The sequence below is a fragment of the Dothidotthia symphoricarpi genome (genome assembly GCF_010015815.1).
Source record: "Dothidotthia symphoricarpi CBS 119687 unplaced genomic scaffold P153scaffold_13, whole genome shotgun sequence".
In the NCBI taxonomy this organism is placed as follows: domain Eukaryota; kingdom Fungi; phylum Ascomycota; class Dothideomycetes; order Pleosporales; family Dothidotthiaceae; genus Dothidotthia; species Dothidotthia symphoricarpi.
The window spans coordinates 155,329-181,606 of NW_022985020.1; the positions used below are offsets into that span (position 1 = coordinate 155,329).

General features: G+C 38.0%; 5 protein-coding genes across 5 annotated transcripts; 2 read left to right on the top strand and 3 right to left on the bottom strand.

The window, feature by feature from the left end:
• Positions 1-620: 620 nt before the first annotated feature.
• On the top strand, positions 621-2,875 carry P153DRAFT_397796 (multispanning membrane protein; the record flags this gene model as incomplete). Its single annotated transcript, XM_033671584.1, has 3 exons — positions 621-767; positions 816-2,578; positions 2,636-2,875. The coding sequence occupies exons 1-3, from the start codon at positions 695-697 to the stop codon at positions 2,873-2,875; spliced, it is 2,076 nt and encodes a 691-aa protein (XP_033522290.1). The 5' UTR covers positions 621-694.
• Positions 2,876-3,250: 375 nt separating this feature from the next.
• On the bottom strand, positions 3,251-4,936 carry P153DRAFT_294542 (hydrolase CocE/NonD family protein; the record flags this gene model as incomplete). The annotated part of the gene is made up of 1 exon (XM_033663963.1): positions 3,251-4,936. The coding sequence occupies one exon, from the start codon at positions 4,934-4,936 to the stop codon at positions 3,251-3,253; it is 1,686 nt and encodes a 561-aa protein (XP_033522291.1).
• Positions 4,937-5,656: 720 nt separating this feature from the next.
• On the bottom strand, positions 5,657-7,968 carry P153DRAFT_43636 (uncharacterized protein). Its single transcript, XM_033673197.1, has 2 exons — positions 6,230-7,968; positions 5,657-6,168 (listed from the first exon to the last, which is right to left on the bottom strand). Exons 1-2 carry the CDS (start codon positions 7,847-7,849, stop codon positions 5,821-5,823), a joined length of 1,968 nt encoding a protein of 655 aa, XP_033522292.1. The 5' UTR covers positions 7,850-7,968; the 3' UTR covers positions 5,657-5,820.
• Positions 7,969-8,392: 424 nt separating this feature from the next.
• Positions 8,393-10,764, top strand: P153DRAFT_342858 (uncharacterized protein). Its single transcript, XM_033665984.1, has 4 exons — positions 8,393-8,716; positions 8,781-8,917; positions 8,987-9,655; positions 9,711-10,764. Exons 1-4 carry the CDS (start codon positions 8,574-8,576, stop codon positions 10,421-10,423), a joined length of 1,662 nt encoding a protein of 553 aa, XP_033522293.1. The 5' UTR covers positions 8,393-8,573; the 3' UTR covers positions 10,424-10,764.
• A 343-nt stretch (positions 10,765-11,107) lies between these two features.
• Positions 11,108-11,943, bottom strand: P153DRAFT_367835 (DUF1960-domain-containing protein). Its single transcript, XM_033668369.1, has 3 exons — positions 11,680-11,943; positions 11,384-11,507; positions 11,108-11,300 (listed from the first exon to the last, which is right to left on the bottom strand). Exons 1-3 carry the CDS (start codon positions 11,841-11,843, stop codon positions 11,244-11,246), a joined length of 345 nt encoding a protein of 114 aa, XP_033522294.1. The 5' UTR covers positions 11,844-11,943; the 3' UTR covers positions 11,108-11,243.
• Positions 11,944-26,278: the final 14,335 nt, after the last annotated feature.

Here is a 26,278-nt window from a genome sequence, read left to right on the forward strand (position 1 = left end):
GCGCACGTTACGGAGTATGCATGCGTCTGAAAAAGCATGACTCGTGACGTGCATGACCGTTTCCTTTGTCCGTGCTGGTCCAGCCACCGGCGCTCGAGGAAAAGGGGCTAGATAGATGGTAAGTACGGAGACGCTTATCTTAGCCCTCTCGTCAAAACAAATGCCGTCTTATCGCCCGGTGTATGAGTGGATCCTGTCATTTCCAACGGCTTTTTAGGAATTAAAACAACAAGAACAAATTCCCTTTTTCGGCACTGCTGCCGTTGCCGGAGATATGTGTGCGTGCCGTGCTAAGGGCATCGTCGCCCCGTCGCGGGATATGTGGACCACGCGGACCGAATCAAGCAGATAGGCAGGGACGACCTTGCCATTCAGGGCGGAAATGTCGATATAAGATGAGATGAGTGGAGGTGATGTGTCGCGGGTAGGCCCTTTTCACTGTGGGTATGCTTGGGTGAGGAAAAGGCTTATCTGCACGAAGGGAATGGATTGACGCTGCTGTTTGTGGGCGGTTGTCGATCGTGACTTCCTGGATGGAAATTGGGGGAAGGAGGAGGACTGTGATTTTGACCTCTTGCACGTCGCGCTGGTGCACTTTCCTGAGATTGAGACGCGTGGAACGGGGATCGCATCGTTGAACTTCTGCCACGGACGTTTCGCTGCGTAGCTCTCACGTTCAACCACCACAGACGCAATGCATGCACAGGTTAGAGCGAACGTGCTTCTCTGCTCGCTTGTGGCGCTCACACAAGCCTTCTACGTGCCAGGTATGAGGCCGCCAGACGTAGAAGAGTGCACATGCTAACCCTTCACAGGCTTCTCGTACAAAAGCTATCGCGATGGCGACACAATCCCTCTCCTCGTCAACAAGGTCTACTCGGACAACAGCCAGCTCCAATACGCATACGCCCAACTCCCCTTCACATGTCCCCCGACCGGCCGCATACGATCAGGACGCTTCACAAGCGGCACCAGCATCTCGCTCAACCTGGGCGAAGTGCTGCGCGGCGACCGCATAACCGTCTCGGACTATGAGCTGGTCATGGGGACGGACGAGGAGGCGCGGTACCTCTGCAGCCACACCATGGATATTGATGGGTTGAGGCGGACAAAGGACCTCATCCGCGACGGGTATAAAACTGAGTGGATCGTGGACAATCTGCCTGGCGCCACGAGTCTGCAGACGACGGACAAGCAGAGGAAATACTACGCTGCGGGGTTCAGGATCGGGGAGGAGGTGAGGTCTGTGCAGGGTGGGCCGCCGCAGTATGTTCTCAATAATCATGTCACGCTTGTTATTCGCTATCATCGCGCGCCGGGCAGGGATGGGGAGAAGGGGAGGAAGGTGGTGGTGGGTTTTGAGGTCTTTCCGAGGAGCATTACCGCGAGTGGGCGCAACGAGAGCGGGATTCCGACGCTTCTGCAGAGCGAGCAGGAGCCGTTTCTTCTGGTCCCGCGAGGGAACAGTACGAGTGAGGATGATGAGTCGGAGGCTACCAGCTTGACTGCTCCTTTCACGTACTCGGTCTACTGGCGCGAAGAGGAGAAGTTGGAATGGCAGAACCGCTGGGACATGTACTTGATGGCGCAAGATGACAGCTCCAACATCCACTGGCTGGCTATTGTCACTTCGCTGGTCGTCTCTGGACTGCTGACCGTAGCAGTTGCCGTCGTCCTAGCGCGCACTGTTCGTGGGGATATCGCTGGCTCGCAAGATGGCGTTCTGGGCGCATCACAGCTGGCATTGAAACCATCAAAGTCTCCAACACGCGAGAAGGGCGGGCTGCTCGACAAATTGGGCGACGTGGAGGGACGTGCCAGCCTCTCGGACGACGAAGACACCGAAGACATCACAGGATGGAAGCTCATCCACGGCGACGTTTTCCGCACCCCACAACACGGCAGTCTCCTCGCCCCCCTCGTCGGCTCAGGCATCCAGCTCCTCTTCATGGCCATGTGTCTGCTCATCTTGAGCGCAGCCGGTATACTAAACCCGAGTTTCCGCGGCGGCTACATCAGCGTGGGCACAGGGCTCTTCGTCTTCGCAGGCCTCTTCTCCGGATACTACTCCTCACGCATCTACCGCACCTTCGGCGGCCGCCTCTGGCGGGAAAACGTCCTCGTCACCGCCTCCCTCGTCCCCGGCCTGCTATTCGCCACCGTCTTCATCCTCAACCTCTTCGTCTGGATCCAAGCGTCCAGCACCGCCATCCCCTTCGGCACCCTCATCGCCCTCGTCCTCCTATGGCTGTTCATCCAGCTCCCGCTCGTCTACATGGGCGGCTGGTACGGCTTCGAGCGCGTCGGCGCATGGTCCCACCCCATAAAACCAAACGCCATCCCGCGCCAGCTACCCGCACAGCCCTGGCGCGTCAAAACCACACAAGCCATCCTCCTCGCCGGCCTCCCGCCCTTCATGGTCATATTCATCGAGCTGACATGCGCGTGCAACACCCTGTGGTCAGATAAAAGCACCTACTACTACGCCTTCGGCTTCACCAGCATCGTGGGCGCCATCCTCGCCATCGCCATTGTAGAAGTCAGTGTCATAGCCACCTACCTGCTGCTCTGCGCTGAGGTCTGTCTCCCCCTCCCGATATCCCCCCCTTCCACACCATACTCACTCATAAAATAGAACTACAACTGGTGGTGGCACTCCTTCCTCGTCGGCGCCTCCTCCGCGCTATGGATCTTCGCCTACCTCGTCTACTACTTCTTCTCCACCCTGCACATCTCCGGCTTCGTATCCGGACTGCTGTTCTTCGCGTATGGCGCGCTGGCTTGTGCGCTTTATGCCCTGCTGGCGGGCTCGTTGGGGTTTCTGGCTGCGTATGCGTTTGTTATGAGGCTTTATGCGGCGGTGAAAATTGATTGAGGAGTACGTGTATCGGGGGATTTTGGCAGATGGTGCGGATTTTGTTGGGGGTTCTGGGTAAGGCGTATCGTGTGTGGTTTAGATGGGGTGGGCGTTTGGGGTTGCTTGCTTGGGAATAGATGGGGAGGCGTGTTGGTGTTGGGATGGCTGATCGCGAGGAGTTTTTGTTAAGCCGGAGAGGATGGGCTGGCTCGTCAAGTGTGTGGATCGGTTTCAACGTTCCGTGAACGCTTGTGAGTGTGCCTCTACTTTAAGGAATGTGAGAATTACCAAGATAAATGACAATAGTAGTGCTTAAAGCTAGATTATGAACATAAAGTCTATCCTTACACCACCCTTCCAACCACGCAATTGCAGCAAACATCCACAAACCTCTCAATCCTGACTATCGTCTATCCCCACAACAGGAAACACAACCTTCGACACCCCATCCAAGCGCACCGTATGCACAACAGCCCGCATCTCCGTCCCCATCTCCCCCGGATTCAGCACCCCATGATTCCGCGCATAATGCGGGAAACTACCCCCAGCCACAATCACCCTGACCCTCCTCCCGCGCAGAAACCGGTGCGAGCAGTGATGCAGCACGACCTGCACCGCATCCGAATCCTCACCGCGCTCCACATCCAAGCGCCGAAACACATCCGTCACATTGCGCGACGAGCCTTTAGCGTCCACGTCGCTAACGCGCACGAAAATGTCCGCATAGGGGCTGTCAGTGGAATGTGCAAGCGACACAACCGGCCGGCCGCAGAACTCCATATCCCGCTCCAGCGGCGCGGAGTCGAAGACGAGCACGTCGCTGCGGCGCGCAAGCGCAGTATCATTAACGATGCCGTTGCTGAGCAGCGCGTTGCCGCCGATGCTGGGCGTCGGGTCGCGCGGGTCGAACGTGAAGCTGCACGACGCCGAAGCAGAAGGCGGTGCGGGTTCGGTCCCCAGCGCACCGCCCTCGCGGAGGTACAGTGTCGACGGCGATGTGGGCGGCGGGAAGGCGGGTAGATGCCTCCACTCCTGGACGCCTGTCACGAAGTACTGCACGGCTGAGGAGCGCTGCGCGTCGGCGCGCCCGCTGAGATGCTGCTCGATCCATTCGAAGCCCTGCCGGTTTCCCTGCGGTCTGAACGCGGATTCCATGTGTGCCCATGGTCCGACGGTGAGGGCGACGTCGCAGCCGCGTTCGTGGAGGCGGGCGTACTGCTCCATGGATTGCTCGAGGAAGAGATCGTACCAGCCCGTGACGATGAGGATGGGGATATTCACGCGATCCAGGCAGCGACCGAGCTGCATCGGGGCGTAGTGCGGATCAGACAAGTCAGGCTTTGCGACGATGTTGTCGAGCCACCGACTCCCTTCACCGAGATGGGCGCGGATATTCCGCGCCAACGGGGTGCGGTCGAGTACGGAATCGATTTTGCGCTGCGGTTTGACTATCTTGACGAGGAGGTTTGTTTGTTCCTGGCGCGCCATCTCGTCCGCCCACCTCACGATGTCGAAGTTCAGCGCGCCCGTGGTCCAGTTTGGTCGCGCGAAGTCATGGGGGCCGACGACGGGGACGGCCGCGACTAGATCTGGAGGCGGGTCGTACATGAGCGCCCATTGAACGTACCCAAGATACGACCCTCCACAGGTGGCGAACGTGCCTGTATACCACGGCTGCTCGCGCATCCATGCCACAACACCCTGGCCGTCTTCCACCTCGGTGCGAAACGCATCGAACTCGCCACCAGATCCAAACGTACCCCGAGAGCTGACAAAAAGAACCTGATAGCCGCGCGCAGCATATGCGCGCGGCGTGAGTGCAATGGGGAATCCGCGACCATACGGACAGCGCACGAGGATCGTCCCCAACACTTTAGCGCCATTGGATAGGACCGGCTGGTACAGGTCGGCTGCGAGCTCTATGCGCGACAGGCCGTCGGAAAGAGGGATGCGCAAGGGTTGAGTTGTGTAGCTGCATCTCTCTGGTGGAAAGCCGAGGAGCCATGAACCCAGGCGATCTACAATGGAGCTGGGAATACCGCGATGTTGGGGCTGGCTCGAAGTATCACTGCTCGCCATGGCGACGGAGGGAAAATGTACCCGCTTGAACTGGAAGTGTACCGGAATACGGGTTGAGACAGATTAGGAAGAGTGCCAAGTTATATGCATGTTCAGGCACTGTTGCCTACGGTTATGATGTAGAAATAGAGGGGTTCAAGGAAAGGTGGGGTTCGGATAGTACTGGCGAATCAGCCATGGATATATCCCTACTTGAGAGATAGTGGCGACGTGTTACCAAGTAAGGTTTGTTTCACGAGAATGCGGCTTAAACATCCATGTACTCATACACCAATTCTTCTTCTTTGAAACGTCGGGAAAAATAAGAGGGCCCATCCCATGGAGCGACTTCGTTGTAAGCAAACGCCGAGTCGGTGTTTAATGTGGAAATGCACATTGTCATCGCTGTCGTTGTCGTCCAAAGAGTGGTCGGTTGGCTGTGAGTAAGATAATCGTAGTGTTCGCCGGCCCGTCGTATTGTTGGCACCATATCAAGCCAGAGCTCTGTTCTTGGAAAAGAATTGGAAGAATCAAGAACAGCAGAGTTGGAAAACACCTGTTCTCCAATATGTTCCATCTTGACCGGTTGGAGATGATTGTGTATCTCGCAATTATCGCTTTTCTTTGTACTCTTGTTCCTCTGTGTTGCTTGACGCCTATCTCCTGTCCATGTTCTCGATCGAAGACTTTTGAGCAAGACTAGAGTGGTTCATACAAATGGATGTTGAGAGGGTGAGGCGCTACTGCCGGTTGTGGAATTGCGTGCATTTATCGATAGTTGCATTGATATGATATCTTCAGCTGCCCATGCCGAGTTTGCACGATCAGCAGGCATTTACATCATTCCCTCATTGGCGGGACGTTACGTCCGAAGGGCTTCGGGAAGGTTATGGATAGTACCACTCTCACGTACTGTCATACGGAGAATCATCCCTGATGACGTATATCTGGCCAATCAATACAGTGAGTCCAACGACCATCGTTATCGCGATGATGGGTAGATTGATGCGCGCAAATTCCAGGCCGCCTACACGAATGTGTTTCCTGCCCAGGATATCGCGCCATAATAAACCTGCGAGGGACGCACTAAATGCCAGGCTGAATGCCCCGTAGTTGACTCCAATGGCCATGCTGTAGATTGTTCCCCAGAACGTTCGATCAGAGATGGGGATGCCATTCATGCGATGGATCTGTTGCCACGATTGAATGACCCTCGAGAGGAGAATCGAGGTGCCGATGTTGGTGCCTGCAAACTGAATAGGAGAAAATTGTCAGCCTTTTGATTGTATTTCCATCCGCTTCATACGAACTTACGTTGCAAAGAATGACGGAGATAAAACCCATCCCACCAACGGCACCAACGGTACCTGTTTTCTCGACCCAATGGTCCCAACCGTGAGCGAAAACTGGGACCCAGCCTTTAGTGACAAGAGCCTGTACCAAGATGAACATGCAAAAGGCGAACGGTATCAGGGCTAAGGGTAAGTGACTCAGAACTGTCATCGTTGTAGGAAATGTCTCTTGAGACCACCTGTATGAGTTGGCAATGAGCGATGCGAGCGTGGCTGGCTCTTTCTCTTGGCGCATGGCTTGCTTTCCCTCCTCAGGGATGTTTTGCTTCTCGAGCTCTCGACTAGACGTCGCAACCGTGGAAGGCTGCGCCGTTTTATTCGGTACATCGACCGTATTCTGGAAATAGTCGGGTGCAATCGCATCTGCATCTTCTTGAATTACTGACTTTCGTCTCGCCTCTGCTCGTTCTGCTTGTGCAAGCTCAAGCCTCTGCCTTCCCTCGTGAGCAATTTTGCGAGTCTCTTTTCTGCCAGCCCATCCCAATCCAATATCCCAGAAGAACATAATGACAGCAGCCGGAAGAGTGACCCAGAAAACAGGGCGTTCGTGCCCACTTTGCGAAGAGGCGTTGATAGCGAGGACCGTAACTAGCGTGGCTGCCATAATTATAGCTCCAAATATTGCACCTTTCTTATCAAGAAATGGGTTCAAGATTTCTTCAAGTGATAGTTGCTTGGTTTGTTCGTCGTCGGTATTCGGATCGTCTTCTCGTTCTTCTAGTTCACGTTTGGAAAACGGAATATTGGGATTCACAGGCTTCTTGTTCTTGATTTCGTCGGGAAGATCCTCCATCTTGATCGTTGACGGAATCAGTGATTCGTCGTGGAAGATGATGTATAGCAGGAACGGGAACAGAACGATACCGGTGACGACAACAGGTACAATGACATTCGCAGTGTATTTGATGAACGTGATGTTGAATGCACCGGCGAGGACGAGGTTAGTGGGATTCGACGAGACAAGGATGGTGGAGGCGATGTTCGCTACGGAGAATTGAGTGTGAATCCATGCTCTGGGATGCTTGATATTGCTCGACACTCGCGTCATATAGGAGAGGAAAGCGGTACCCGATAAAATGACCGGATCGTTCCCAATGAAGGCTGTGAGGGCGAAGAAGAACGCATAGAGGTAAAAGAAGAGTCTGTGCCCAACTTTACCCCCTTTCTGCAAGACTTTGAACGCCAACCATCTGATCAGTCCAGAAGCGTCGACCGAGATCGCAATGTATGCCAGGGAAATAAAGAATAGCATGATGTCGTATGGTGAGATGTTGTTCGCCCCGATCGTGCCATCATGCACTTCTTGGCGTCCGATTGCTTGAATGGCAAGAAGAAATAAATCCGCGACTAAGGGTGCTGTGATGAAGTTCATGGGAAACCTAAATCGTACAAATGCGCCGGCTTTACCGTTTGAAGTCTTTGAACGATCTCGAGGTTTGGATATGATACGCAGTTTCGTAAGAGTGCTGATCATTATGGCCCACAGTATCCGAGGTATGTATATTGGGATGTGGAAAGAAAACAGTACATTGATATCTTGACGCAAAATCAAAATCAACATAAATTCAGCCTGCCGGCCCATACTTGAGACTTACTTGTCAAGACGAAAACAATCAAAGTGATTATCGACCGCCACTCTTTGATCTTGTTGGTGTCGAGGTCCAGCTCTTCCTGACTTGCTCGATGTGTCAACATCTTGCCGTATGTTTGTGCTCACACGCAGGATACTGAAGGTAAGACTTAGAGCTACTGTCCCCGAGCTGCTCGGTTTGGGCACCGGACAACTGATCATACGATTACGTGTGAGGATCTGCTCGCAGGCTAGGCTTGGCGTGTGGAGTAGTCGTGCGTATTCGAGGACCAGGACTGGGTTTTACAGTCGCGTAAAACGGCCATGGTATGCACAGGGTATGTGAGGCTCTTGTAGAAGAGGTCGGTAGGAACCGCTAGGAGGGGGCGGTGTTGCTTGCGCACAGCCAAGGTGAGATCAGGCTCTTGATGCTGATCAGGCCTGACTTGGCCCGTGCAGACAGTCCCACACCCCATCAGGAAGGTCCAATCGCTCTTAGAGGTTGTTCATCACGACTCAGCCTCCGCCTCTGCAATTCTGACGACTAGGCATACACAAAGACCTCACCGGTGAGATGACCTTTTCGCGATTGGACGGTGGTCTGAGCGCCTCACTCATCGAAACCCCATACAATGCGGGCAATGTTCAATCCTTCCGTCTTTACAAACCCCAGAAATGCAGCCCTATTCAACACGTTCATCCCAACGATATCGACCCTAGAACCTAGTACCTAAATATGCCAGCAATCCAAGCGCTTTATGACTTCTCTGTGCAAAACATCACGAATACTACATCATCAGCTCCAAACGCGAACTATTCCTTACCTGTTGTATGTGCGTGGCCCACATCGGGCCAGTACGGGCCAGGCTCCCGAGTATTGTACGATCTTCGAGACTGCGAGTCGTCCGTTTAGACCTATCGAAAGCTTACAGCTGAACCACAGGTATTATGTTCTTGTAGCTACATGTGTGTTTGCGCGGAAGACAGACTGGTTGAGGGACGCATGCCTAGCGGCGGCGTTGGTCTTCCCCGCAGTTGCTGCGATTCACTCGCTCGTGCTCGCATCCGTGCATGTAAATGGTCGGTCACTCTTCAACGTCCAAGAAATCCAAGAACCACATTTCAAGGACTAACACTTACAACTTCTAGGCGCAGTTGATCTCGACATATATGGAACATTCCAGTTCTGCTCTATCGCGATCCTGGCAGCCCCGCTGACGGTTCGGCGATCTAGCACGTACTTTAATGATCCCGGGCGCAACATCATCTTTTTGTGGACCATCCTGATCCTCATGGGTCTCCTGGCCCTATGCGTTGAATTTTACCGTGTCACCCCAACTGATTGTAAATTCGACGATGCTGGTAGCCCAATTCCCCGTGGTGCAGCCAACTTCCCCTACGGCAATGCTACGTGTGGTATGATTTGCTCTGAAGAACAGACAACTTCTCCAATGCGAGGTGGCGCTGCCAGCAATGTCTACGTAATTCCCGTACCGGACAGACTTACTTTCAACGCCGCTATGTTACTCGCGGCAGGATTCTGTATACCTGCGATCTTGAGCCTGATATTCACCTGGGATAAGATCCTCGAAATCAATTGGAAAAGACGAAGCGAGGCTGATGAACTTGATGAACCGATTGAAGGTGCCAACGTCACAGTCGGTGAAATGAGGGGCATAAACAATATGGTCAGGTTGTTTTTGAGTGTTGTCGAGGTTCCCGTGTTCGGAGGAGCTGTACTTGCCATACTTTGTATTGGTGAAGCCAACTTTTTCAGTGAACAGGTCATGTGGCAGACCGAGCCTATGGCATCAGTTGGTAAGGATGTTTCCTGTCCCATGTCGAGCAACGACTGATGCTCTTGCTATTACAGGTCAATGGGCACCTATCGCAGGTACAGTCCTGGCTGCTGTGGGCTCGTTGTACATCCTTTGGACTTCGAAAGGCAAGCCTGCAGAGGTCATGCGAGATGCGAACTCTAACTCTTCGCGTCATTGTCATTCTAGCGACCGCAATCCTTCCCCTCACGACACCTCTGATATACAACGCTTCTCAGAGAGGAACGCGGAGGGTAACGCTTTGAGATTGTGGTCGTCTTCCCCGAATCACCTAGGTCTCATCCCCACGATCACACACCCTGATAACGAGCAGGATCAACAAGAGAACGAGCGCCGGCTGGAGCATGGTGACGGACCGTCTGCCGGCAGGCACAGAGTGCGTAGATGGTTCACCTCTGCCGCGGACTACTTGGGCCAAGTCGCACATGACAAACTCGATGTCTCCGACTACAACGATCGTAGAGCACATCGGTTTCCCGTAGTGCCTGGCGAAGAGTTTCGAAATCCTGAAATACATCGCATCAGCTCGCAGTTTAGCCAGATCCGTGAGCAGAGAGCGAGTATCTACGCACCAAGTATCGCATCTACATCTGGTATCGGGGATGTTCCAGCGCCACCAGGACCTGGCTCACCACCTATAGACGCCAGTCCGGGATCATCGCGCCCGGACACTAGCCCACACAGGACCCCCAGACGACGAGACACGCTCGAAGTACCAGTTCCGGCCCATATATATCACAGAACCTGAATCTTGCCAAGTCAGGATAGGAGAAGCTGTTCCACCTCAGTATACTCGGTTGATCGGGGCATGTGCCCCGTCACGCGTCTGGAAGGTCTGCAATGAATCTGCTCATCCCAAGAAGAGCACGCAAAAGACACCGAGAACACACAGTGCCGGGCCCCTTCGTGGGCATCATCCGTCAATCGACGAAGAACGACCACAACGGTATCTGATACGCGTTGGTAGTTTAGCTCCTGCTCAAAATCATGATGAGCAGTAGGAAGTTTTCTGAGAACAAATAGAGGAAATGTATAGAGAGGACTTGGTAGATATATAGATTATGTGCGACGTAAGAATCGAAGAATGACTCAATGTATTTTACACATACAGAAGTGAACGAATTGAACAAAGTGACTGATCCTAGTTTAGTAGAATAAACATCTAGGTGCCAACAGGTTTGCATTGACCTAGTAATCAATGACAAAAAGGTATACGGGCTTCTAGCACACAGTCGACGCAGATGTTACGCGCTGTTGAGCTCAGTTTCATATCTCATCCTCAGAACAACAATCTTACCGCTGGGTGGGATGTCTCAGTTACATCGAAGCATACTGTTCAGAACATGGCAACCACGTCCTTCACGACTATCACATCATTACGACACATTCATAAACAAACATTTGTTTTGTCATTTGTATTGTTTCATTGATGGTCCTTTTCAAAGGCTCGGGCGTCCTCGCATTCTCAGCAGAGGCTATACACCGTGTTAAATTGCCGCTGCCAATCTTTCAGGCCTGGCATCATCCTCCCCACTTGTGAGGTCGTACGCAGTCGTGGAAGGAGCCGTCTAGTGGGCGATGGTTCCGCCCTTAGTCATGTTGGTGTCACCCTGGCGCTCGGAGTTCTGTATGATTGTCAGCATATCGTCCACCGAGGATAGCAGGCTGTTATGTGTAGGGTATGGCGTGAGTGGGTATATGTTCGTACCTCAGAGTGCGAGATGCTGCCCTTCTGCAGGATCTGCTTCATGACCTCGTCCTCGTTGTGTGTTCCAAACTCGTTCTCCAATGTGCTGTTCGCGGCTGTGTTGAGAATGCCCTGGGTGCCGTGCCTGTGGGTACAATTGTTAGTAAACATGGTTCCATCTGAATCGCGAGACTACAACCCAGGGTAGCAATGACACAAGGTATTGCAGATATGAGAGAGATAGTGAGCCTAGCAGCTGTCGCTCCAGTACCCCTCCCAATGCCAGCACCCTCAACGCAAACAGTAGGGAGACTCACTTGTCCGTAACAAAGACCTTGAACCCGCTAACTACCTGGGCAAGCGGGATGCTCGAGTCCTCCTTCCACTTCTTTACAGCCTCGACATCATCAACGAAGATGATGAAGTCCTCGTCCTTGCCCTGGTAGTGCACCTTAACCTGGCTGTCGTTTCCGCGAGCCATTGTGTGTGTATTGGTAGATGAGATTTGAAAGTGAATAAGCTTCGGGATGAGATTGGAGTTGAGTTGTAGAGTCGGTCGAGTGTGTGTCAGTTGCTGTGAGGAATGTATGATGGAGGGGTCATGGGATGAGCTCTGGAGGGGCTATGTAGCTGCAGACGGAGCTTGGGCCAACCATGTACGTCATGCCAAGTGCGTGCTCCGTTGCTGAGGTGGCAGCTAATCTGACCAAGGGCGCGCTGAGACATGGCATGCCCTAACTATAATAGGTAGCCCCGCCTTCTGTAACAGGGGGGTCTTGTCTGCTATACAGGGGTGTAAGATTTTAGCTTATTTTAGCGTTATAAGCTTAATTCTTAAAAATAAGATTTAATTCTAAATTAATTCTAAGTTTTCTTAGTAAATATAATAGGCTAGGCCTAGTAGAACCTTAGTAAGTAAAGCCTTAGAGCTTAGTAGGCCTAACTACTAATACCTATACTACTACTTATACTTTAAAAACTTTTAGTATACTACTAAAAGAACTATAAGTAAAGAAAAACTAGTACTATAAATCTTTAGTAAATTTATTTAATTTATACTAGTAACTACTTTTAGAGTTAGCTCCTTATATTTAAATTTACTTATAAAAATACCTTTAGGTATTAAAAGTACCTTAAGAACTACTAGTAGTATATCTATTAAAAAAGATACTATAGTTACTAAGCTAAAAGTAAAAGCTTTATAGCTAGTAAAGATAGGCTTTATATAGAAAGTAATTAAAATACGCCTATAAACTATAGTAGGATAAAACCTAAATAAATAGAAAGTTCTACTAAAACTTTAGCTAGTTTTCTAAAGTCTTTAAAAGAATAAATAATAAATAATAAAGTTTATAAATATACTAATCTTAATAGCTAGCCTATTATTAGTAGTAGCTAAGAAATAACTAATTAAAGAATCTAATAAAAGGTTCTTCTTAAAAGAACTATATAACGCGCTATAGGTACTAACCTAGAAGATTAACCTTTTTAAAAATAATACGCTGCTAGTACCTACTTCTTCTAAATAAAGAGTTTAATAATTAAAGAAGAAGGTATATAGACTAAGAGTAGTTCTAAAACTAATATTAGGTAAGTATAGAGTAATAGGTAGTTTATATACTATTATACTAGCCCTAGCCTCTTAGCTTATATATATAGATAAAAGTACCTTATAAAAAAATATAGGTTTCTTAGTAATTTATCTTATTATATATTAAATACTACTATTTTATCTTTACTATACTACGTTACTACTATAACTAAGTCTTATATTAAAATTACTTCTAATATATAGTAGCCTAGAATAGTAAGAATATCTAGTAAATTATCTACTTATAGGTTTAGATATAATATAAGAACTTCTATATCTTAAGTAAAATAGAATATACTACTATAATCTCTAATAGGTAGTAATAACTTATAATAATAAGGTACCTTCTTTATTAAAGGTTAAAAAGACCTAATTAGGCTAATTATAGATAATTAAATCCTACTACCTATAATTAAGAAATAAATATAATAAGAGCTATAGGCTTTATTTATATAGAAGAAAACTTAGGTAAATAAGCTATAAATTAGGTAGCTATAGAACTTTAAGGCTAGATATAAAGCTAAAGATTCTATAGCAGCGTTAAAGCTACTTTCTAATATAGGTATAGTACTATATACTATAGTAGTACTAAGAATAAACCTACTAAGGCCTAAACTACTATATATATTTAATAAAAATAATAGGTAGAGCTATAATAAATAAAAGAAAGACTATAAAAGCTATTATTTTTATAACTTTACTAAGTTTACTATAGAGGCAAGAAAGGTAGACTTTAAGATAATATATATATTAGAGATATATAAAATAATCTAGAAATTCTATATAAAAGAATAAAAGTATAGTTATTTTTTATAAAAGCTAACTTAGGCTAATTTAAAGCTTAAGATACTTAATACCCTTAAAATACCTAATAAATACTATTAAAATACCTATAATATAGTAAAGAACTATAAGTAATACTATAAATAGAACCTTATAAAACTTTTAAACTACTTATATCTATTATAAGTAGAATTAGCTACTTTACTTTTAATATAAATACTAAAGTTTACTATATTTCTAAAGAAATAGATCTAGTATAACCTACTCTTTCTACCTATAAATAGGTATAATAACTTAGTACTAGTTAAAGAATATACTAATACTATCTACTAGTACCTAGAACTAAATAAGAAGTTTTATAAACTAAAGAAAAGTAAAAGTAAAAGACTTTTATTAGAAAGTAATTAAAAAGACTTACCTCTTTTAAAGAAGAATAATATAACTTCTTTTTTTTATAAAAAGAAAAATAAACCCTCTAATAAGGTAAAGGTAGAAAAATCTTTTAATAAAAAAGAAATAACTTATTACTATTATAATAAGCTAGGCTACTATATAAATAAATACTAAAAAAAGGCTAATAATAAGTTTAAAAGAATTATTAAGAAAAATTTAGAAAAAAAAAAAAGTTAATAAAAGTAAGCTTTCTTCTAGTAGCTTATATATAAGCTTTAAAGAATTATAAGGAGCTAGAGATACTAAAGTTCTACCTTTTTTCTAAACTAGCTTAACTTCTTACTATATAAGCTAAATTAGGCTAATTAAAGGCTATAGAAGCTTTTTTAAATAAAGGTATATAACTTAACCTTATTAATATAAAGTTAGCTAAGGAATAGAACCTAAAGGTTATTCTACTTCTAAGTTTAATTATAAAAGCTATAAATAGTAGTAAAATTACTTTATATAGTATAATAACTATAGGTATTACTATAATAGACTTAAGAAGAAAAGAATAATACTATAATATACTATTTATTATAGCTAACTTAAAGAGGTACCTAATCTACCTTAGTTTTTTTTAAATTAATATATATAATCTAAAGCTAAGGTATTTTAGTAGGTATATATATTTCTATAATATAAAGGCTAAGTATATAACGCTATATACTTATATTATACTTAAAAAGGTAAATAAGTTTAACTATACTATAAAAAGTTTAAAGATAAATATCTATATATATATAGTAAATTTTATAAAAGAGGTAGTTTCTATTATAGTTTAAAATACTTTACTACCTTTATAATATATAAATCTAGCTAATACTATATTAGAATTAGTAGTAAATATTCTACTAGACTATAACTCTTAAGATCTTACTATAGACTTAGAAAAAAGAGCTATAGTACCTTTAAAGCTACTATATAACCTTTTAGTATATAAACTAGAAGTATTAAAAAAGTATATTATAAATTACCTTAAAAAAGGCTAAATTAAAAGGTCTAAGTTACTAGTAGGTATACCTATTCTTTTTATAAAAAAAAAGAATAAGACCTTATAGCTTTATATAGACTATAAAAGCCTTAATAAAGTTACTATTAAGAATAGATACTCTTTACCTTTTATTTTAGAATTATTAGATAGATTAGCTGAAGCTAAGTTTTATATAAAACTAGATATTAGAAATACTTACTATAAAATTCGAATAAAAGAAAAAAATAAGTAAAAAACTATATTTTAAATAAAATATAGTTATTTTAAGTATATTATTATACTCTTTAGCCTTATAAACGTACCTATGTAGTTCTAGGCCTATATTAACTAAGCTCTTAAAGAGCTAGTAGATATATTATATATAGTATATCTTAATAATATCTTAATCTTTTTAGATACTAAAGAGGAATATAAGGCCTATATTTATAAGGTATTAAAGAAATTATATAAAGCTAAGCTATTTATAAAGCTAAGTAAGTATAAATAGTATAAAAAAAAAACTAAATTCCTAGAGTATATAGTATACCTATAAGAAGTAAAAGTTAATATTAGTAAAGTATAAACTATTTAAGAATAGTTACTTTTATAAATAGTATATAATATTTATATTTTTATTAGCTTTATAAACTACTATTAGAGATTTATTAAAGAATTTTTAAAAGTAGCGCTTCTATTAATAAAATTAACTTAAAAAGGCCTAAATACAGCTAAGAAAGGCTATATATAATAAAAAAAGAAAAGTTAAAGCCTAAATATTAGAAATAATAGTTAAAGAGCCTTCTAAAAGCTTAAGAATACCTTTTTAAAAGTACTAATCCTAACCTACTTTAAGTAGAATAAACTTATATATATAAAGGTTAATATATTTAGTAAAGTAGTATCTAAAATACTAAGCTAGTTATCTACCTAAAAGAAGAATAACTTAGTCTAAAAACTAGTAGACTTTTTCTTAAAAAAATTAAACTAAACTAAGTTTAGATATAATACTTATAATAAGAAACTACTAGTAATAGTAGTAAGTTTAAACTACTAAAAGTATTACTTATAAGGTATATCCTTTAAACTTTTAATAAACTACTATAACCTTAAATAGTCTATAAATATAAAGGTTTTAAACTAAAGATAGGTTTACTTTTACTAAAAGCTAATAGAATATAACTTTATTATTAAATATTAACTAAGAGTAATAAACCTAGCTAATAAACTATTAAGAAGGCTAGACTATATAGTAGTAACTTAAGATCTAAACTAGAAATATAATAAAGCCTTTATAGATCTAATAAGGAACTTATTAACTAAGGTAGAAATTAATAAACTCTTATTAATTTACTTTATTACTATAGAAAGTTAATACGTTAGAAAGAACTATTAGAAACTCTAATATATAAATAAGTTAGTAAGATAGAATAGTAAGCCTAAACTAAAGCTTTAATTAATAAAATCTAATTTAGAAGGTTTAAATTTAGAATCTTTTAACTTATTTAATAATTTAAACGCTAAAGTAGCCTAAATTAGTATATAAAAGCTAGGATTAGAACTAAAAAAAGTTATAATTCTTATAATATTAAAATTAAAGTTATTAGTACTAAAAGAATATTATAATAATCTAATAGTAAGCTATTTTAGCTAGAAGAAGATACTAAAAAAGCTTTAGTATAAGTACTAGTAGATAAATATATTAAAAGATATAATAGACAACTATATAGACTATAACTACTATAGAAGGTTAGTTATACTAAAATACTAACTATATAAGCTTCTTTAACTTTTAAAACTACTTTTAAAACTATAAAAAGATATAATAATAAACTTTATTATAGAACTACCTACTAGTAAATATCTAGGGTAGGTATATAACTTAATTCTAGTAGTTATATATAAACTTACTAAGATATTCTACTATATTTTAGTAAAAGTAGATTAAACTAAAGTAAACCTAGCTTATATATAGGTAAAAGAAATTATCTAACTTTATAAAGTACTTAAAACTATAATTTTTAACTAAGGTCCTTTAATAAATTTAAAGTTATAAAATATATTTAACTACTACCTAAACTCTAAGAAAATCTTAACCTCTACTTATTACCTATAGATAGATAGTTAGATAGAAAGGTAGAACTAAATACTAAAGTAGTACCTTTAGTACTTTTATTATTTAAAATAAAATAATTAAGTACTATAAATTCTAATTATAGAATTTACCTATAATAATAGTATATATATAATAATTAGAGTTACTCTATTCTAAGCCTACTATAGAGTATACCTAAGAGCTCCTAATTAGCCTAATTAACTTTTTAGAAAAGGTAAAGCTCCTCTAGAAAATAGATTAGTAGTAAGAGTAATAGTACTATAAGTAAAGTATAAAAAGAAAATTCTAGTTTTAAATAAATACTAAAAGAAATATACTAATAAGAAAAGACTTTACTATAAATTTAAAATAAAAGATAAAGTTTTTATATCTAATTAGTATAGAGGAAAATAGAGCTAGAAATAGTAGGTTTAGGTAATCTATTATTTAGATTACTACTCTATAAAGAATTAATTATAAAGTAACTATATATACTACGTAGAGATTAGATAAATAGTTACTCTAAGCTCTAGGAGCTCTTAGCGTAATTATAGGAGCACTGTAGTGTTATAATATACCTTCTAGGCAGTGCATAGCTTATACGTGTTACCTAGATAACTTTATAGATTACGTACTCTGCGCTTAAAATTTTTAGTACACTTAGAACTTTAAGTAATTTTTACGCTTAACCTAAATAACTACTCTATAATTAGTTAACTTCTACTTAATTATAGCTAAGGTATTTACGTAGCTTTCTTACGCATTCTAAGATCTTTTACTAATTATAATATAATTAGTGTACTCTAATTAGTTAGAGCTCTACTTCTAAGAAGCGCCTTAAAAAGGCTAAGAAGAAGGCCTAGTTCTTATCCTCTACTTCTGTAAAGCGTAGCTCTAGTTACCTAAAGAAGACTACTACGCCTATATAAGAGAAGAATAATCTAAGTAATAAGAAGAAAGATCTTAGCGTTAAAGTAGAGAATTCTAGCGCTTTAAAGAAAGACAAGCTTAGCGCTAATAATTAGAATAATAATACTATACCTACTTAGGCTCCTCTTATTACTCTTTATTATAGCTACTTTAGTGCTAGAGCTACTACTTCTACGTTCTCTTCTTTTACTCCTAGCTCTACTACTGTAAAGCGTAGTTAGTGTAGTGCTCTTTACCTAGTTTAGTGCTTTATCTACCTAAGGAGCGCTCTTACTAGCTATTAGAGTAGGCCTAAGATTAGCTACTTTAACTCTATAGTCCCTTACAGTAGTTATTACTAGACTTATACTTTAGGCTATAGGTATAAGCCTATATAAGGATTTTTAATACTCTGTCTTAATTTATATACTAATTAGTTTTTCCTTAGCTCTACTATTACTACCTAGAGTGCCTAGAAATTTCTCTTAGCCTATATTACTAATAAAGATTTAAAGTAGACTAATAAGCTCTATACTATTATTAAGAAAGATCTAGGTTAAAAGAAGGACGCTTAGAGTGTTCTTACTTCTACTTCTACCTTTATAGGTTTCCTAGCTATTAAGTACTTTACTTATAGTGTTTTCTTTAGTAGTAGTTACTTCTTAGCTCTACCTTATTCTCTAGCTCTACCTACCTATTCCTTAGCTTCTACTAGAGGTTTAGGCTAGCCTAGTAGTTTATTTACTTCTAGCTCTGCTCTAGCTACTTCTATACTTCCTACTCTTAATATTCCTACTACTTCTTCTACTATAAGTATTTCTACTACTTCTACTAACTATTCTAGATCTTTCTTTTCTTCTAGCTTTAGTAGCTTTAAGAGTTGCAGCTTAGGTAGAACGCTGCTAAGTAGTAGCTCTTAGGCTATAGGTAACTTAGAAGCGTCTAGTAGCTTTACTATATCTAGTTATACTACTAATTACTAGGCTATAAGAGAGTTTAATTATACTAATTATAAACGTGCTAAGCTAGCTTACACTAATTAAGCTTACTCTAATTATTACTAGCGTACTCTTAAGCTTACTAAGGAGTTTATTAAGCTTATTTTTAACTAGATAGTTTTCCTAGAGAAGAGAGATATCCTCTCTAGATAAATACTAATAATATAATCTCTTTAGCTCTACTTCTTATACTCCTTTACCTTCTAACATTGTATTAATTAGTGTAGGCACTGTCTAGAGATTTAAAAGTTTCTTAAACTAATTAAATTACTATTTAGAGAGGTACTTTATTAATCTATCTACTACTATCTTACTAGTAGAAAGATAAATAATCTTAAAAGAGCTCTTTTTATACTTTTAGCGCAGCTATATATTCTGTATATCTATATAGCGTAGCTAAGTTGTTATCTGTTCTCCTACTCTTCTTACTAAGTAGATTATTTATTAGTTGTTGTAGAAGATATTCTATACTTCTAGGATCTTAAGAGTAATCTCCTTAAGTAGTCTCTTAAGAGCTATAAATTCTTTTACTACCTACTTTAGTGCTAGAAGCTTAGCTTCTGTAGTTAATATTATTACTATTAGTTACTAAGCTGCTTTCTATATAATTACTCTACTAAAGAGTATTATAATATACCTATAGAATAATTAATAAGTTTCTTAATTATTAGTAAATAACGTGTCTCTATAAATTATTAGATCTGTGTTAATACCTTTCCTGTATTAAATTACTAAGCGCCTTAATTAGTATAGGTAAATAATTACTTAATTAATTATTTTAAGGTACTTACTACTTAGGTTAGTAAGGAAATAAGAGAGCTAAGAGATTATATAAGCTATATCTAGTTAAATTATTATAGCTATATATAGTACTAATCTAACTCTCTTTTAGTAGTCTTTAATTTCTTTCTTTAAAGCTTTTCTCTTATTCTTTATAAGCTCTTTAGATAGTAGAAGTATTTCTAAAAAGCTCCTAGTTTTAGTAAGATTAAATTTCTTAGTAATCTTATTAATATATATATTATAGAGAAGCTTAATTATTTAAGCTTCTCTATTTCTAATTACTTAAATTCTAAGGAACTATTCTACTACTTCTTAGTCTTTAAGCTTATAAGCTCTTTCTAAGCTTATAATAAGCTTTAGAGCTTCTTATTAGTAATCTCTATAAAAAAGTAGTAGTATATTATTAACATAAAATAGTAAGAAGATCTACTGTTTTCTTAAGTAGAATAGGTATAGCTCTTCTTTAGATAGAATAAGCTCTAGCTCTTAAAGCTTACCTAAGAACTTATTATACTATAGAAGTAGTAAGTCTCTAAGTCTATATAATACTTATTTAAGTATTACGCACTTCTCTAGCTTTTAATAGCTATCTAGTAGATTATAGAGTACTAGAGTCTTATTACTTACCTAAGTGTTTAAAAACGCTCTAATAACGTTATACTAGAGAATCTCTAGATTAAATTTTGCTATAATTACTATTACTAGACAAAATAATCTTACTGCTAACGTTATAGTATAGGTTAATTACAGAAAGTCTTTAATTTATAGATCTTTTCTTACTACTAGCTAAGCTTTACACTTCTAGAAGAAGCTATCTTAATTAAACTTATAGGTAAATACCTATTTAAGTAGAATTAGCCTAATATTTCTATTACTAAGCTTAATTTCTTTCTAGGTTTTTTTCTAGAGTAGGGTATTTAGTTCTCTTACTATAGCTTATTAAAATAGCTCTCTATACTTATAGCTATAGAGATCTCTTTATTTAGTTAGTAGTATTAGTAGCTTATCTTAATAGGTATAAGTCTTTTCTTTACTATAAAGAGCTGCTCTAATAATTAAATAGATTATAGTTAGGTCTCTATCCTAGTGTAGAGTATTAATTGCTTCTAGAAAGTAGGTAGCTATAAGATTATTACTCTACTCTTAATATAGTAGAGCGTATGCTTCTATATTCCCTACTCCTCTAAGCCCTAGTAGGAGATAATTATCTAGATCTTCCTCTTTTCTTCTTCTACTCTTATAAGAAGTAGGTAGGTACGTTTTCTTTATATATAATTACTTAGGAGGTTTTACTACGCGTACTAAGATTAGAGGAGTATTTAATCTAGTTAGAGTAGTAGTAGAGAAGCTTATAAGCTCTTTCTTATAGAATAATAATCTCTGTAAGTCTAGTTAATCTAATTCTCTAGTTAAGTGCACTTTACTAAGATTACTAGCCTAATTACGCTTATTCCTATAGTAGAAACGTAGCTTTCTAGGAGTACTTAGTACTTACCTTAGTAAGCTTTACTTTATAGAGTTATTTCTTCTCTTTATAGAAAATCTCTATAACTTACTAGCTAAGCGTATTACTTATATAGGTGCTACTCTACTATTAGCTTAAGCTTCTAGCTAGCTAGCTATGTACTTTACTTCTTTTATTATAGTACTCTCTAGGTTTTCTATAGAGTAGATAGAGATCTCTATAGATTCTTGTACTTTTAATCCTTTAAGAAGCTAATTATAAGCTTCTTCTATATTAGTAATCTTACCTTTATTTAGAATATTTATAATTAGCGTAGCGTTCTTCTTAGAGATCTCTTTAGATACTTCTTTATAGAAGAAATACTTATTAAACGTTATATTCCTAGTAGTAATTACTTAATTAAGCACTAGGACCTATATTCTATAGATATTTAAAGCTTTGTAGCCTATTAGATATTTAATATAGTCTCTAGGGCTTACCTTAAAGCTCTGTTTATTCTGCCTAGCTACGTAATCCTTATTTAAGAGATATACGCAGTAACTATAGGCGTATACACTACTCTAATCTAGGTATAGATCTACTATAGCCTGTCTTACAGGCTTAGAATTATAGTAATAAAAGTATTAATAAAACTAATTATCTAAAACTTTGTTTAGGGCTCTTATCTCCTAGGCTTAAGAAGGACTTATATTATAGAGCTAGGTAGCTACTACTACTATTTCTAGCTAGAGCTTCTTAGGTAGGTTTACACTAATCCTTATCTTAATTAATCTTGTAATTATTTTCTACTCTACTCTTTCTGCTCTACTATTTAGTTTATAAGTATATAGAAAAGTATTATTAATTTAAATCTCTTACTCTTTTACCTATATCTTAAACTGTAATTACCCTCTCTAAGAGAGTGTTATAATATTATTATCTTACTAGATTTAAGTAATTCTTAGCTTATATTAAGTAGCTAGAAAGCTTATAAAGCTCTTAAACATTCTTATAATCTTAGGCAGTAATTTTATATAAAGGTTAAACATGTAGATTTTTCTACTATAGTTATCTTTAATTAGAAGTATCTATACTTCTCTTAGTCTACTACTTAGTATATTAAAGAGATCCTATATAATTTACTAGTATAGTATTAGAGATCTTTCTTTTAGTCTTTAGAAGATTACTTATACTACGTAGGTTACTAAGTAGTGCTTATATCTTAATTAAGCTGTCTCTTTTATATAGATGTTCTAAGTATACTTAAGTAATACCTAAAGAGCTCTAGATTTAAGGTAACCTAAGTATAAGTGCTAAAGCTCCTCTAAATTAGAGTAAGTATTAGTTACCTATAATTAGAGCTTTTAATTAGCTAGCGTTATACTTATAACTTATAGGTAGAATAGTAGAGGATTGTATTTAAAGAAAGTTAGGTTATACCTATACTATAACATAGCTAAAACTATACTTCTATCTAATAATCTAATCTGCAGCGTAGCATTTAAACCAAGATACTAGACTCCTTTCTACTTAAGCTAAGCTTTAGAGATAATATTTAGGTAGAATTCTTTAACTACTATAATATTGTAAAGTATAAGGTCTTTAGTATAAGCTCTATAGGAGCTATTAATAGCTCTCTTAAGTACTTAAGTTCTAGTTCTACTAATTAGAAAGGCCTAAGTACCTAATTTAATATACTAGATCCTATTAGATTTCTTATATATTTCTAGTATAATTAGATCTTTAGTATTTACTAAGTATATAGCTAATCTGCTATCTAGAATTATACTTTTAGAGAGTAGATAAGAGTTAAAATTTATAACGTTGTATACCTCTAAGCTTAGCTTAAGAAGCTTAAGATTAATTACTACAGTGCTTATTCTACCTAAGTAGAGAGCTCCTAAGAATCTGCTTAGGATTATATATTCTTCTTTAGCTAGCTAAGCTTAAAGAGTAGTATACTTCTTATCTACTAGCCTAGTAAGGATCTACTAATATTCTTTCTTAGAGATTAGTTATAGAGCTCTAGTAACTACTAATAAGAGCCTTTAGTAAGTACGTAGCTCCTATTTATAAGGTAGATAGTTATTATCTTAGTAAGGATATTTAGAAGCTTTAGGCCTCTTTAACCTATTATTATTTAATAATCTCTGTGTTAGTATACCTAAAGAAGATCTTCTTCTAAGAGTTGTAAAGATCTCTAGGTTATTTCTAATAGATTAAAGAGCGTACTCTTAGAGTAGTACTAAGAAGATTTTACTAATCTATAAGAGCGTTAGAGAAGTCTTTCTAAGTACGCTCTTCTAAATTACAGATTAGTATATTAATTAGGCCTACTCTAGAGCTAGTCTTAGAGTAAGGGTATTAAGGAAATCTTAAGTTATAAGCTACTCTTTAACGTTTATAATCTTATAAGTTACTGCTTTAATATATAGGTAGTTCTACTTACAGTACTAGGCTTTAGGCTTAATTAATCTAAGCTTTACCTTTTTAAGATAAGCTTAATACTAGGCTCTAACTAGGTTCTTTAAGCTTACGTCTATTAGAGTAAGCTAAGTTTTTAATACGTAAACTAGGGCTTAAAGAGTAGATTACTTCTTATCTACTAGGCTTATTATAGTAGAAGCTAGAAGCTCTAGCTCTACTATAGCGTTTACTTAGTTCTAGAGGTTCTAAATTTATAAGCTTTTAGATGCCTAGTTACTTATAAGTACTCTATACTTAGTAATCTTATTTTAGAAGGCTTTTAATTCTCTATTAGTTTTAGAGAGCTCTAGGCGTTTAGAAGCTTAATCTAGAGAGTTTATTATATCTAGAGCACTTAGATTAATCTAATTCTATACGCTCTTACTTAGAGCGTAGAACTAAAGCTATATATACTAGTTAGTCTAGGTAGTACTGTCCTTAAGCTAATAGCTACCTATAGGCAGAGTAGTGTCTAATATAGTGTTAAGATTATAGTAATCTTTAGAGTTAAGATTTAAGAGATTTAAATAAGATTAGAGTGTCTAAACTAGTATTTTAGTAAGTAATTACACAGGAAGAATATTACTGTAATCTTAAAGTGCCAGGCTTATAACTGTAGAGGAAAATAGAGCTAGAAATAGTAGGTTTAGGTAATCTATTATTTAGATTACTACTCTATAAAGAATTAATTGTAGAGTAACTATATATACTATATAGAGATTAGATAAACAGTTACTCTAAGCTCTAGAAGCTCTTGGCGTAATTACAGGAGCACTATAGTGTTGTAATAATTAGTATATAAGGTTTACTAGACTAAAGAAGAAGCTTAATTAGAAGATATTAAAACCTAGAAAGATTATAGGCTAAATTAGCTCTACTATATTTAAAGTTAATTTCCTAGAAGTAAATAATACTTATCTAGTATACTATACGTCCTTATTAAAACCTTATATAAGAAGAGAGATAATCCTATATAATAAACTCCTACTTATAGATACACTCTATAAAATAAAAGATAATATCTATAATATAAAGAAAGTAGTTAATAGGAGATAAAATAGTATAAGTATATAAAAATATCTAGTAAAGTAAGATAGCTACCTAGAAAATAAAAACTTTTAAAAACCTAGAATAAATCTAAGTAAGGAAATACTTACAGTATTTTAAAATAAGATTAAAGTAATTCTAAAATATATTAAAAAAAAGAATAAGCTATTATAAGTATAATTTTAAAATAAACTTTCTAAAAGAAGAGAGATAAAACTATAAAGAAATAACTATATAGCTACTTTTCTTTATTTTTACCTACTTAGTAGAATTTTTATAAGGTTTAATAATACTATACCTAGTAGTTAGAATTCTTAGGAAAGAGTCTAAAAAAATAACTTTAAAAGTAAATATAAGAAATTACTAAGTTAATTAAAATACTTTAAGTTACTATATAACATTAGAATATAGGTAAGAAATTAGGATAAATTAGTATAAGTTAACTATAATTATTATTTATAAAGTCTATATAAGGCTAGAAAGTAACCTTCTTAGTATATAATACTAGAAATATATATATAGCTATATCTTAGCTCTACTACTACTAATCTAAGCTAATCTACACTAATTAGTGCCTAAGTATACTTATTTTTATTCCTATTCTTTTTATAGGTTTTAGTAGCTCTTTTAGTAAATATAAAGTATTTATTAATAGTAGTAAGATCTATTTTAGTAATTTAAAAAGTAATAGTAACTATAGTAGCCTTTTTCTTCTCTTTAGTAGCTACTTTAGCTAGAGTCTTACTAGAACTATATATACTAAACTAATTCTAAATAGTTAGTACTAATTTATATTAATAGGGCTTATAAGTAGCTACTTACTTTCTTATAAGAAGTAAAATCTAGGTCTTTATTATTAAAAGCCTTAAAAGCCTACTTCTTAGCTATAGCCTTCTTTTAGAAGCTAGCTTTAAACTAATTATAACTCTTAATATAAATACTAGACTTAGTAGACTTATTAATCTTAGTTATACCTATATAGACTATAAAGAACTTATAATAGAAAGAGTACTTACTATTATAAATAATTAAATACTATTAGAGCTAATTACTACTAATTTTAACTACTTACTTATAGATTAAGCTAATAATCTTATTAGCAGTATTAATAACTCTTACCTTAATTATAATATAGAAAAAGGGCGTATATAAAATATAATTATACTATATAGGCTTACCTTTTTTTATAGCTTCTATAACTATATCCTTACTAGATAAGTAGTAAATAAGTTACTTTTTAAGCTTAATAAGGTACTTATAGTAGGTATTAAAGAGCTAAAAAAGTTAATTAGCTATAACTTATACTAATTAAAGCTAATAAATATACTCTAAAATAGTTCTAGCTAAGTTAGGTATAATAATAGTACTATATACCTTAATAGTTTCTATTATAAA